The 14,776-nt window shown below is 37.3% G+C and overlaps 1 protein-coding gene across 2 annotated transcripts; it reads right to left on the bottom strand.

Annotated features, from left to right (window-relative positions):
- Positions 1-2,311: 2,311 nt before the first annotated feature.
- On the bottom strand, positions 2,312-9,157 carry LOC127421539 (C3a anaphylatoxin chemotactic receptor-like). Of its 2 annotated transcripts, none has more exons than XM_051664651.1 (3): positions 8,972-9,157; positions 7,991-8,495; positions 2,312-2,881 (listed from the first exon to the last, which is right to left on the bottom strand). In XM_051664651.1, the coding sequence occupies exons 2-3, from the start codon at positions 8,492-8,494 to the stop codon at positions 2,807-2,809; spliced, it is 579 nt and encodes a 192-aa protein (XP_051520611.1). In that variant the 5' UTR covers position 8,495; positions 8,972-9,157; the 3' UTR covers positions 2,312-2,806. The 2 variants fall into 2 exon arrangements, with proteins under 2 accessions (XP_051520611.1, XP_051520610.1); XM_051664650.1 differs by lacking the exon at positions 2,312-2,881 and adding an exon at positions 3,665-6,799.
- Positions 9,158-14,776: the final 5,619 nt, after the last annotated feature.

Raw genomic sequence — 14,776 nt, 5'->3', positions numbered from 1 at the left:
TATAAATACTATGCAAGGAATTCACAACATTAAAAGAGGAAACAGAAGTTTTTTTATTTATATTTATATTTGTTTATACTTTTAATATGGGATTTCTGACAGTTGCAACATAGATTTAATATTCTGATTTTGCAAGATGTTGTATGTTTTCTGCATAAAGAGGAAATATCAGGGCCACGGACACCCGCGGTGTTCTGATCCATGGTACGCAGAATAATAAAAAAATAAAAAATGGTAATCATTACTCATATTTGAACCGCAGCAGTTATTTGTTTCATTATGCTTTCTTAATTGAAACATTTTAATTTAACTTTAATATAAATATTTTAATTTAGTCTTAATTGTAATTATTTTATGATAAACTTGCATTTAAACCTCTTAAACTGACAGTTCATTTGCACAATAATTTGTATGCGCAAGATCTGTCAATTGCCCTGTCATCACAATACTGTTTACATTACTAACAAAACAATAGTCTTACATTTCTGATTAAAGTAAGAAACCAATGCATACCTTACAGTGAAAAGTACAACCTCCTGGTCCCTGATGTGTCAAATTCATTCAGTACTCGCTCTTTTTATTCCAAAGTCTTTGTGAATGTTCATTAGTGCCAAGCCTGTGAGGCAGTCGCCGTCTTGCAGTTCCTTAAGTATGTAGGATTTATGTGCGCAAAAAAGTTCAGAGATTGTACTCTGCTTGCTTTTGTTATTTTTTTATTGTTAAATGAGAGGCTGTCACGAAAGGTTATTACTATTACACTGGCGACCAAAAGTTTGGAATAATGTACAGATTTTGCTCTTATGGAAATAAATTGGTACTTTTATTCACCAAAGTGGCATTCAACTGATCACATTGTATAGTCAGGTCAATAATAACATGAAAAATTACTATTACAATTTGAAAAAAATGTAACTACTTAAATTACTTCAAAGAGTTCTCATCAAAAAAAATCCTCCACGTGCATCAATGACAGCTTTGCAGATCCTTGGCATTCTAGCTGTCAGTTTGTCCAGATACTCAGGTGACATTTCACCCCACGCTTCCTGTAGCACTTGCCATAGATGTGGCTGTCTTGTCGGGCACTTCTCACGCACCTTACAGTCTAGCTGATCCCACAAATGCTCAGTGGGGTTAAGATCCATAACACTCTTTTCCAATTATCTGTTGTCCAATGTCTGTGTTTCTTTGCCCACTTTAACCTTTTCTTTTTGTTTTTCTGTTTCAAAAGTGGCTTTTTCTTTGCAATTCTTCCCAGAAGGCCTGCACCCCTGAGTCTTCTCTTTACTGTTGTATATGAAACTGGTGTTGAGCGGGTAGAATTCAATGAAGCTGTCAGCTGAGGACATGTGAGGCGTCTATTTCTCAAACTAGAGACTCTGATGTACTTATCCTCTTGTTGAGTTGTACATCTGTCCTTCCACATCTCATTCTGTCCTTGTTAGAGCCAGTTGTCCTTTGTCTTTGAAGACTGTAGTGTACACCTTTGTATGAAATCTTCAGTTTTTTGGCAATTTCAAGCACTGTATAGCCTTCATTCCTCAAAACAATGATTGACTGATGAGTTTCAACAGAAAGCTGTTTCTTTTTTGCCATTTTTGACCTAATATTGACCTTAAGACATGCCAGTCTATTGCATACTGTGGCAATTCAAAAACAAACACAAAGACAATGTTAAGCTTCATTTAACGAACCAAATAGCTTTCATCTGTGTTTGATATAATGGCAAGTCATTTTCTAGTACCAAATTAGCAATTTAGCATGATTACTCAAGGATAAGGTGTTGGAGTGATGGCTGCTGGAAATGGTGCCTGTCCAGATTTGATCAAAAATGACTTTTTTCAAATAGTGATGGTGCTGTTTTTTACATCAGTAATGTCCTGACTATACTTTGTGATCAGTTGATTGCCACTTTGGTGAATTAAAGTACCAATTTCCTTTCGAAACAGCAAAATCTGTACATTATTCCAAACTTTTGGCCAGCTGTGTGTGTGTATGTATGTGTGTGTATATATATATATATATATATATATATATATATATAAACATACTGTGTAATTTTATATATGGCCATATGTCAGATTTCTGTATACAGAATAAAAGATATATAAAATACTGTATTCTTTATACTGTGAAGTTTGTTCTGTATACAGTATATTAGGGTCTGATATGAAGGGAGGCTCAGGACAAAAATGCCACTGAAAGTGAGAAAAATGCCCCCAAAATTCAAAATATAGGGGCAAAAATGTCCCCATAATGAATTCCTCTGTTTAGACCTAATTATATATTTTGTATAAAGTATGAGTTGATGTCGTTGCCATTTTTGACCTAATATTGACCTTAAGACATGCCAGTCTATTGCATACTGTGGCAATTCAAAAACAAACACAAAGACAATGTTAAGCTTCATTTAACGAACAAAATAGCTTTCATCTGTGTTTGATATAATGGCAAGTGATTTTCTAGTACCAAATTAGCAATTTAGCATGATTACTCAAGGATAAGGTGTTGGAGTGATGGCTGCTGGAAATGGTGCCTGTCCAGATTTGATCAAAAATGACTTTTTTCAAATAGTGATGGTGCTGTTTTTTACATCAGTAATGTCCTGACTATACTTTGTGATCAGTTGAATGACACTTTGGTGAATTAAAGTACCAATTTCCTTTCGAAACAGCAAAATCTGTACATTATTCCAAACTTTTGGCTGCCAGTGTATATTCTCCTTGTCAACTCTTGATTTTCCAGAGAACCGTGTTCTACGAATACCAATAGCAGCTAGTATGTAGCAGCAAAGAATGACGAGGAATGGCTACAGGAATCCACATATGAAGCGTATGTAGTAGTAGACATTCTTTGCTGAATTGCCCTCTGCAGCTCCTTTCTCCTGCAAATTTATACAAATTTAATTATAATGTTATTGAGTCATTCTTAAAACCATTCTTAAAACATACATACATAACCTAAGTAAAACTATTTTAAGCCTTTAGATTGCAGTCAGTATAATCTTATGTAAGATTCTAGACATAAATGTATGAGTAAAACAAATTATTCAGAAATTAATATTTTTATAAAGCTTCTCTGACCATCAGTGAGCAGTGGCTCAAGTTGACCAAAGTTGACCACCCAGATGACCAAAGAATTCTCAGTGGTTCTCAGGAGAACGATGATCGTGTATACTAGGACAATGTCCACTGTAGTTTTCTCATCCTGCGCTGAGTCCTCAGAGTGGCTGTGAAGGAGAAAAGTTCTATTGGAAGATACATAATTCAAACATGTTCCTTCAGTTTTTACATAGATAGATAGATAGAGATAATCTGGTGCTGAAATGCTGTGGATGTTCTTACCTGTACCAGTATCAATGAGCATTTGTTATTAATCAGACCAAAATCACTCCACTCCTTTGTTTATGAGTCCAGCTGAGTGACATAAGTGACATCACTTGGTTTAATGACATCAATTGCAGTTGCTATCATCTTTCCCCTTTTTATTATTTCGTTTGGAGGGTGGGTGGAGGGAATGAGGTTGCATGGCACCCTGCTCTGAATTCTAAATTTGTTTATATTCATGCTGGGCCTATCATGCAATCACTTTTCTTGTATAAACGTTAAGGTGTTGGGAAATGCAGCTGCAGTTAAGTGAGGTCCTTGATATGAATGGAAACTCTTTGAAACTGAAGGATTTGAGAAATTGGCATTGCCCTTAATATCTGGAAGTTTGACTCGCTTAATTGTGCTGCATAGTGGTGAGGTATAATAATGCAGAAAAATATTCTCATTCAACCTTTTTCTCTTTTAGATTAGCTGAATGGATAAATGAATAGGCTATTAATTAATTAATTTAAATACTGATTTGCCATGTGAACTACGAGAATCACTGTGTATAAATAACTGAAAGGCAAATAGTTTTGCTAAGACGATCACACTGCTTTGATGGTGGACTGTATTAAACAAGGTAACTTTATGATAAAAACTGCAGATGAAAAATTGTATGTCTAGAAAAACCTTTTAATACAAGATGAAAAGAAATAATTGATGTTTACAGTTTAAAGCTTTATGACGATTCGCTGCAAAAATACACTGAATTATTAATATTTAAATAGCCTTAAAATGCAGTAAAACATTCTAATACCTAATTATCCAAAGTGTTTCTTTTTTTAATTTTCATAATGTTTTCAACAAAAGTCCACATCAAATCAGACAATTTACTGTACAGGATTCTGACCTCTGAGCAATACAGTATTATACAGTATTATCTTAGCATTCCTATTTATCACATTTTAGACCTTCTGTTCACCTTACTCTTTTGCAATATGGTTCTACATCTAGTGTCAAAGCCTCGCTGCAAATGTTAGTTAATTTTCTTCATAGCGAGACCTTTACAAGTTGTGGTTTACAGTTGCATAATTATGAAGTCAGCAATAAAAAACACTGTATGTGTTTGTTAAAGTAAATATGTTCTGTTAATTTGCAGTTCTTTAGTTTCATAAGTCAGAGATGATGACTAAGAAATTAATTGAAAACTTATTTCCACAGGATTCACTTTCAATGTGTTTTTAAATCATATGATTAAGCTAAGGTGAATTCTTGAAATAGATAATTTTACCCAGTGAAAAATGAAGTGGCTTTCAATACTGTGATGACACATGCAATTCATTTCCTCTTCAGGTTTTTTTTTTTCTCGAAGAAGGCCATATGCTAAAGCAGGACCAGATACTTTATCAGCACCCGATACCTTACGAAATGGTTTAAGGCTATAACCTTCACTCTATATAAAAAACTTGGTGATATCATTTAATTTAATTGCAGTCATGGTAAAACACCCATGAAATTAAATGCTATGTGCTTGAGATGCATTAAAGGAATAGTTCACTCAAAAATGAAAATTCTCTCATCATTTACTCTCGATCATGCCATCCCAGATGTGTGTGACTTTCTTTCTTCTGCAGAACACAAACAAATATTTTAAGAAGAATATTTCAGCTCTGTTGGTCTTCACAATGCAGATTTTGAAGCTGCAAAAAGCACATAAAGTCAGCATAAAATAATCAATATAACTCCAGGGTCTAAATCTATAATGTTCAGAAGCAATAAGATAGGTGTGGGTCAGAAACATATCAATATTTAAGTCCTTTTTTATTATAAATTCTCCACCCTGTCCAGTAGGTGGTGATATGCATGAAGAATGTGAATCACCAAAAACAAAAGAAGAAGAATGTAAAAGTGAAATTTGAGATTTATGGGAAAAAAGGGACTTAAATATTGATCTGTTTCTCATCCACACTTGTCATATTGCTTCTAAAGACTTGGTTTGAGATCATATGGATTACTTTTACATCTAACTTTATGTGCTTTTTGAGCTTCAAAGTTTTGGACCCTGTTGACTTGCACGTATGGACCTACAGAGCTGAGATAGGGCAGTGGTAGCTCAGCAGTTAAGGCTCTGGGTTACTGATCAGAAGGTTGGGGGTTCAAGCCCCAGCACCGCCAAGATGCCACTGTTGGGCCCTTGAGCAAGGCCCTTAACCCTATCTGCTCCAGGGGCACCGTATCATGGCTGACCCTGCACTCTGACCCCAGCCTAGCTGGGATATGTGAAAAAGAAGAATTTCACTGTATATGTGCAAAATGTATAATGTGTGATAAATAAAGGAAATTATTATTATTAATTATTATAATTAATTAGATATTCTTCTAAAAATCTTTGTTTGTGTTCAGCAGAAAAAAGAATGTCAAACACATCTGGATGGCATGTGGGTCAGCAAATGATGTGAGAATTTTCATTTTTGGGTGAACTATTCCTTAAACGTGCCAACGCAATATGTACTGTATATAAACAAAATAATGAAGAAAATGTTCTGTTAATGACATGATTAGATGGAATACACTTCATTTATTAGAGAAGTGAATAGCCAGTCATACAGCTCATCCATCCAAAACAAGACAATAACAGCAAGACATCAGCTTAATATTTACGTCATTCTTGTGTATGTGAGTCAAATATTCAGCTGTAATAAGTGTGCGCACATTTAAAATATGTAATAAAAATATATATATATATATATATATTTATAAAGGCAATAATTCCCCCCAGAATTTTCAGAATTTCAAACAACAGACTACAGGACATAATGTATCCAATAAGAGACATTTCTGTGACAATCTCTTCTGAAAACTCTGAAGGAAATGATAGCAACATCAAAAACTAATTCTGTTAGATATGAATGAAAATTGTGCAGAGTTAGCTGATGTATCTGACAAGAACACATAACAAATTTCCCTCACTCAAAACTCTTCTAAACTTTAGTTATGCACTCAGATCTAGAATACACTGTGCCTATAGTCTTTGGAATGGAATTCCAGCTTTCTTCCAATGTGCCTTCCTGGGAATGCACAGTATGACCTTCCTCCATGAGTGCTCTTTGATAAATCCCGGACAGGCTTTGGTTGCAGCGATGCCTAATATCCAGTCCTGTGCAAAAGTACAGCACTGGGTTCACACAGCTGTTGAAATAGGCTAATTTTGATACCATATCCCAGCCTACTTTTACTGCTGGACTGTCTTTATTCACAAACTTGACAAGCCCAAGGCAATGGTAGGGGGCCCAGCAAAGGAAAAAGGCACAGACCAATAAGGCAAGGATTCGAAGAGGCCTTGATTTTCCAGAGAACCGTGTTCTACGAATACCAATAGCAGCTAGTATGTAGCAGCAAAGAATGACGAGGAATGGCACCAGGAATCCACATATGAAGCGTATGTAGTAGTAGACGTACTTTGCTGAATTGCCCTCTGCAGCTCCTTTCTCCTGCAAATTTATACAAATTTAAGTCATTCTTTATATATATATATATATATATATATATATATATATATATATATATATATATATCTACACTGGCGGCCAAAAGTTTGGAATAATGTACAGATTTTGCTGTTTCGAAAGGAAATTGGTACTTTAATTCACCAAAGTGGCATTCAACTGATCACAAAGTATAGTCAGGACATTACTGATGTAAAAAACAGCACCATTACTATTTGAAAAAAGTCATTTTTGATCAAATCTGGACAGGCACCATTTCCAGCAGCCATCACTCCAACACCTTCATGCTAAATTGCTAATTTGGTTCTAGAAAATCACTTGCCATGATATCAAACACAGTTGAAAGCTATTTGGTTCGTTAAATGAAGCTTAACATTGTCTTTGTGTTTGTTTTTGAGTTGCCAAAGTGTGCAATAGACTGGCATGTCTTAAGGTCAATATTAGGTCAAAAATGGCAAAAAAAAAAAAAAAAAGCTTTCTCTAGAAACTCATCAGTCAATCATTATTTTGAGGAATGAAGGCTATACAATGCTGGAAATTGCCAAAAAAACTAAATACTTCATACAAAGGTGTACATTACAGTCTTCAAAGACAAAGGACAACTGGCTCTAACAAGGACAGAAAGAGATGTGGAAGGCCCAGATGTACAACTAAACAAGAGGATAAGTACATCAGAGTGTCTGAAGGTTAGAGTGGGCAAAGAAACACAGACATTTGACAACAGATAATTGGAAAAGAGTGTTATGGATCTTAACCCCACTGAGCATTTGTGGGATCAGCTAGACTGTAAGGTGTGTGAGAAGATGCCTGACAAGACAGCCACATCTATGGCAAGTGCTACAGGAAGTGTGGGGTGAAATGTCACCTGAGTATCTGGACAAACTGACAGCTAGGATGCCAAGGATTTGCAAAGCTGTCATTGCTGCACATGGAGGATTTTTGATGAGAATGCTTTGAAGTAGTTTAAGAAGTTGTAATAGTAATTTGTCACGTTATTAATGTCCTGACTATACATTGTGATCAGTTGAATGCCACTTTGGTGAATAAAAGTACCAATTTCTTTCCATAAGAGCAAAATCTGTACATTATTCCAAACCTTTGGCTTTTGCTTGTGCCAGTGTATATATGTATATTTATATATATGTATATATTTAACACTTGTAAAGCTACTCTGACCTTCAGTGAACATTGACTCAAGTTGTTCTTAGAGTAAACCCGCCGGTACACAAAGTATGGTGAACTGAAGATAACCGCCACAATCCAAACCCCTAAACTGACCACACGGGCAGCACACAATGTTCGTCTTTCTCTGGTGAACACTGGACGCCAAACACAGAGCATTCGATCCACACTGATGACAGCCAGAAGGAAGACACTGCAGAACATGTTGGCATACTTGAAGAAGCCATTGAACTTGCAGAGAAACTCTCCAAAAGGCCAGTAGTCAAAGAAGATTTTTTTGATGAGTGAAGTGATTCGAGTTAAGCAGAAGATCAGGTCAGCCACAGATAGGTTGACCAGCCATACATTGCTGACACTGGGCTTCATACGGAAGCCAGCCACCCAGATCACCAAAGAATTCCCAGTGGTGCCAAGGAGAACAATGATGGTGTAGAAGACAATGTCCACTGTTGTTAAGATTTGGGAATTGGAGTGAAGAAGAGTTGTTTTGGAGGCCATTCTACAAGCAAGACAAAAAAATCTTTAAAATGTGTTTTAACAATTTTGGTGCATTATCAATTTTGCTAATTTAACGCATTATTTTTCCATGTAATTAATCACACTAAATTAAGATGTTGAAACGACAGCCCTAATTTTCACAATCTTGAATTTGAAAGATTATGAATCTTAGCCTGTCCCCGCATGTTCTCATCTGCTTCTGTTTAATAAGCGCTCTGTACACAATAATTATGTTCAAAGTGTAGTTGCCATGCAAGTATTGTGAGCTACAGCATACAGATAGATAAACATGGTTAAAGCTGTCAGGCATCCTAGAGGGTCCAGATAATAAAATTGATAGGGTTTACTTAGAAACAATTAATAATATCAATAACTTCACAAAGCCTAGGTTGGAAAGTGGTTGTAAAAAACAAGGTTTTTCAAAAGGAGAGTAGAATAATAAATAATATGCTGATGAATTGCTGTGGGTGTTCTTACCTGTATATAATTTCAATGAGTGTTTCTCACTTATTGGTCTCGGGGAGAACACTTTTGCGCAATCCTTCATGAATGTTTCCAGCAGAGAATTTGTATAAGAATTATGTCATTGTTCAATTAATGTGCAGATACAAGTGACCTGTTCATTGACATCAATGGCAGTTGGCATCATCCTCTCTGAACACTTCTTTGGCAACAAAGGAAGACAGACAGGAAGAGGGAGGAGACGAGCACAAGCAAGCAAACGCAAAAGTATTGCATACATGTATTTATTCTGCATTTCTTAGTACCAAAAATGAACAAAGCCAATAAAACTGTTAAATGAAAAGTTCACACTAAAATGAAATGTTTTTCATAATTTACTCCAAGCCAGTGTGACTTTCTTCTGTCGAACACAAAATAAGATGTTAGGCAGACTGTTAGTCTCAATCACTTTCATTGCATCTTTTTTTCCATACAATGACAGTGAACAGTGACAGAATTTAAAGTTTTGGGTGAATTCTTCTTGAGAACATGCTTTGTTTTGACAGCTCTGTAAACATTACCAGTCTGCTTTGTGCAAACGAGCATATGAGGCATATTCAGGAAGAGAAAGATCTGCATGCAGAGAGTTTTATAAGCTCAGAAAATGCAGTGTTAATGAGTGCATGGCATTGTTTGTACAATATTATGCACCACTGAATGAGTTATCACTTTGTTGCATGGTAGTCTAGAATTGTGGTGTCATCACTTTTACACTTACCTTCCCCCAAAAATCACATAACCACTGATATATTGGTCTTTTTTACATGTTGGTTACTTTGCATATCAGGTAGACAATCCCTTCTTATCTTAATGGGTGGTTCTTGGCCAAAATAAGCTTGAAAATGGGCCTTATACTGCCGTATTTGGTCATGGCCACTCAGTTCTGGACAATGCTTTTTTTATCCACTCTATGACATGACTAAATACTATGAAGCCACAGGAAAATTATGTCCAGGAAATCTGAATGGCTGATGGCACCACAGGAACGTACTCAATCTTAAATCTTTCAATAGTGACTATCCTTGACTAGTCTATTGTTGGCTTTTAACAGCCCTGTGCATAAATCGGGCACTGGTAAAACATATATTGTATTACAATGAAATATTTGTGATTTCTATGTTTCTTGCAAGAAGATTATTTTGTCAGAATGCAGGGTTACTTTTGAATGGCCGTCAATGAAGAAAGTTATTCATTATCTGCAGAATGGTGTAATTACAGCTTCTACAAGCAAGGACAATGTACTTATCAGCCAAATAGTGCCCCCCTGGTGCCTGCCAATGACTCTCTACTGCTTCATTGTGCTTCCCCTTTGTGGTGAAATGTAGTTTTGCAGAAAATCATTCTGTTTCATGTAGATTCACCAAAGTTTATATTAATTTGTGTTGTTGTTTTTTGTCATTGAAGACTGAAATTATTTAATTTACATATTGTATTGGCACGTGAACTAAAGTAATTCAATATTAAGCAAACCATGTCCTGAAACTTTTCATCTGTTTCTATAATATAATACCAGAACATTATGTACTGTTACTGTACAGTTGTACTGCAATTTGACTTCACGTCTAGGCTCCCTGAATGCAAATACACTAAAAAAAAAAACAACCTTTCGCTATTGTCAGTTTTACTCAAATCTGCTCAAAAATCTACTCAAAATGTAAATGTTCATATTTAAATTAACTGCATTGATTCAACTAATAAAAGTGTCTTGTCAGCTTTTTTATTAATCCATATGTGTTGGGTCAACATAAATATTTTTTGTTTGGTTAACAGAAACTGGCAGAGGATTTCTAGTTCTCAGCATGCTTTGCATGGGACTCGACAGGGATGGTAAAGGAGGGTCTTTCTGTAAGATGAATATAAGGGGGGAGACTTGTAAGTGTTTGATGTTTTGTTGTGTTTAGATTTAGAAGAATGTCTGTTGTAGTTTTGAGAGTTACCATCATGATGAAGAGTGGAGCTTGAGCCAGGGTTGAGGACCAATGCATTTTGAGCAATATATATGTCGCTTTATTCATTGAGCAATTGTCGTGCAAACTGTAGCCAAGTGACTAATTCCGCTCAGTAGTCACTTCTACCAGCATGTATTTTTCATGCTAACGTTTCCTGTCACTAGCTAGCATGTCATTAAAAGAGTTTCATTTGAGTTGTTTTTACATGGTAAATTATGTTTGGTTTACTTGTCTCAGTTAGGTTCCCTGTAATTGAAGTATTTAAAACATCGGAAACCACTGTCTATGTTTGAATCAAGTTTTGAGTTTATTTTGAGTGGGTTACCAGATGCATGGGTTGATCTCATTACCAATATTTCTTCTACATTTTTTCAATGCAAGCCCTGTGATGGACTGGCCACCTGTCCAGGGTGTTTCCCTGCCTTTGGCCCGAGACAGCTGGGATAGGCTCCAGCACTACCCTAGGACAAGTGTCAATAGAATATGGATGGATGGATGGATGTTTTCAACGCAGACTCATATATATATATATATATATATATATATATATATATATATATATATATATATATATATATATATACCACATATACCAGTCAATCTTTTCCCGGATTTTGAATATTCTTGCAAATCTCCGCTCTCTCCCTAACAAAATGGATGAACTGCATCTCCTCACCCGCACAAACAAGGACTTTTCAACCTCTGCTGCCTTGTGCTTCACAGAAACCTGGCTGAGTGAAGCCATTCCGGACAGCGTGTTAAATCTGCCGGGCTTTCAGCTGTTCAGAACGGATCGCATCGCAGAGTTAACGGGGAAAACGAGAGGCGGTGGAACATGCTTTTACATCAGTGAAAGTTGGTGTACAGATGTAACAACGCTAAAGAAGATGTGCTGTCCTAATTTGGAAGCGCTCTTTATTAACTGTAAGCCTTTCTACTCGCCGCGGGAGACGCGTGTTTGAACACAGCGCTGCAACAGCTGGCTGATCAAATCACAGACACGGAACAACAATACCTGGACTCAGTTGTTATTATTCTTGGAGATTTTAACAAAGCAAACCTCACACGTGAACTACCCAAATACAAACAGCACATTACATGCCCAACCAGAGACAGAAATATACTGGATCACTGCTACAAAACAATAAAGGATGTATATCGCTCTGTTCCTAGAGCAGCTTTGGGACTCTCTGATCATTGTCTGGTTCATCTTCTTCCAGCCTACAGACACAAATTAAAATCTGCTAAGCCTGTATTAAGGACTGTAAAGAGATGGACCAACAAAGCAGAGCTGGAACTACAAGCCTGCTTTGACTGCACTGATTGGAGAGTTTTTGAGGCTGCAGCCACAGACCTGGATGAGCTTACAGATACTGTTACATCATATATCAGTTTCTGTGAGGATATGTGCATTCCTGATAGGACTTATTTAACATTTAACAATGACAAACCATGGTTTACAGCGGAACTCAGGCAGCTTCGTCAGGCCAAAGAGGATGCTTACAGAGTTGGGGATAAAGTCTTGTACAATCAGGCCAGGAACACACTGAATAAGGGAATCAGAGTGGCTAAAAGAAGATACTCTGAGAAGCTGAAAAACAAGTTTTCAGCTAACGACCCTGCATCAGTGTGGAGTGGCATGAAACAACTTACAAATTACAGGACTCCTACCCACAACCCCGTAGGGAACCAACAACTGGCTGATGACCTTAATGTTTTCTACTGCAGATTTGAAAGGCCGAATCTCACACCCCACACCCACTCTAACCTTCACTTCACACAAACACCAACACCTCCTGCAACCCCCCTCCTCCCCCCTCCTTCTACTCAACCTGCACTTAAGATATGTGAAGATGATGTGAGCCGTGTCTTTCGAAAACAAAGGATAAGGAAAGCACAGGGCCCAGATGGCGTTTCACCTGCATGTCTTAGATCCTGTGCTAACCAGCTGGCCCCCATCTTCACACAGATCTTCAATAGATCACTGGAGCAGTGTGAAGTCCCATGCTGCTTCAAATGTTCCACTATCATCCCCATCCCAAAGAAACCAAAAATCACAGGACTTAATGACTACAGACCTGTCGCCCTGACGTCTGTGGTCATGAAGTCAATTAAGAGACTGGTGTTGGCCCACCTGAAGGACATCACTGGACCCTTTCTAGATCCCCTTCAATTTGCTTATCGAGTAAACAGGTCTGTGGATGATGCAGACAACATGGGATTGCATCATATCCTGCAACATCTGGACAGACCAGGGACATATGCAAGGATCCTTTTTGTGGACTTCAGTTCGGCTTTCAACACCATCATCCCAGCTATTCTCCAGACTAAATTACACCAACACTCTGTTCCCACGTCTATCAGTCAGTAGATTACCAGCTTTCTGACAGACAGGCAGCAGCTTGTGAGACAGGGGAAATTCACTTCCAGCACCTGTACAATCAGCACTGGTGCCCCCCAGGGATGTGTGCCCTCCCCACTACTCTTCTCCCTCTATACCAATGACTGCATCGCCAAGGACCCCTCTGTCAAGCTCCTGAAGTTTGCAGACGACACCACTGTCATCGGCCTCATCCGAGATGACGATAAGTCTGCATACAGAAGGGAGGTTAAACAGCTGGCTGTCTGGTGCAGTCAAAACAACATGGAGCTGAACACACTCAAAACAGTGGAGATGATAGTGGACTTTAGGAGGAACACCCCAACACTGACCCCCCTCACCATTCTAAACAGCACTGTGGCAGCAGTGGAGTCATTCAGGTTCCTGGGCACTACCATCTCACAGGACCTGAAGTGGGAGACCCCCATTGACTCCAGGCCCAGCAGAGGTTGTACTTCCTTCGCCAGTTGAGGAAGTTCAACCTGCCACAGGTGCTGCTGATACAGTTCTACTCGACGGTCATTAAGTCTGTCCTCAGCACTTCAATAACTGTCTGGTTTGGTTCAGCTATGAAATCAGACATCAGAAGACTACAAAGGACAGTTCGGAATGCTGAGAGGATTATTGGTTGCCCCCTGCCCCCCCTTCAAGAACTATACACTTCCAGAGTGAGGAAAAAGGCTGGAAAAATCACTCTGGACCCCACTCACCCTGCCCACTACCTTTTTGAACTGTTGCCTTCTGGCCGACGCTTCAGAGCTCTGAGCAACAGAACCGTCAGGCACAGGAACAGTTTTTTCCCCCAGGCTATCCATCTCATGAACAGTTAAAACTGCCCCTTTGAGCATTAATTAATGTGCAATACACAGCTTAGTCTTTTTATATTATCCAACACATCCTACCTCTTCTGCCATTACATTCCCTTGCACTGTACATAACCAATTTGTATTTAGATTTGCACTACTTATGTGTATGTGTGTGTGTGTGTGTGTGTGTGGTATGTATGTATGTATATGTATGTATGTATGTATGTATATATATTGTCTATTGTGTATTCTATATATACTTTTTTCTTTTCAATATTTATCTATTTTTTATTCAATTTTAATTATTTTTTAAAAGTCTTGTTGCTGTTTTTGTATTGTTGTGTACTGGAAGCTCCTGTCACCAAGACAAATTCCTTGTATGTGTAAGTATACTTGGCAATAAAGCTGATTCTGATTCTGATTCTGATATATATATATATATATATATATATATATATATATATATATATATATATGTATGTATGTATGTATGTATGTATGTATGTATGTACTGTATATATATATATATATATATATATATATATATATATATATATATATATACATATACAGGGTTGGGGAGTAACGGAATACATGTAATGGGATTACATATTTAAAATACAAACTAACTGTATTCCACTACAGT

This window comes from Myxocyprinus asiaticus, chromosome 30 (assembly GCF_019703515.2).
Source record: "Myxocyprinus asiaticus isolate MX2 ecotype Aquarium Trade chromosome 30, UBuf_Myxa_2, whole genome shotgun sequence".
In the NCBI taxonomy this organism is placed as follows: Eukaryota; Metazoa; Chordata; class Actinopteri; order Cypriniformes; family Catostomidae; genus Myxocyprinus; species Myxocyprinus asiaticus.
This window is presented reverse-complemented; position numbering and strand designations above follow the sequence as displayed.

Excerpts from the sequence above, each read along its gene's own strand:
- LOC127421539 (XM_051664650.1), bottom strand. The coding sequence starts at position 8,494 with ATGGCCTCCAAAACAACTCTTCTTCACTCCAATTCCCAAATCTTAACA. Across the intron at positions 6,800-7,990 it reads TGAGTCAATGTTCACTGAAG|GAGAAAGGAGCTGCAGAGGG; the intron begins GTCAGAGTAGCT and ends ATAAATTTGCAG.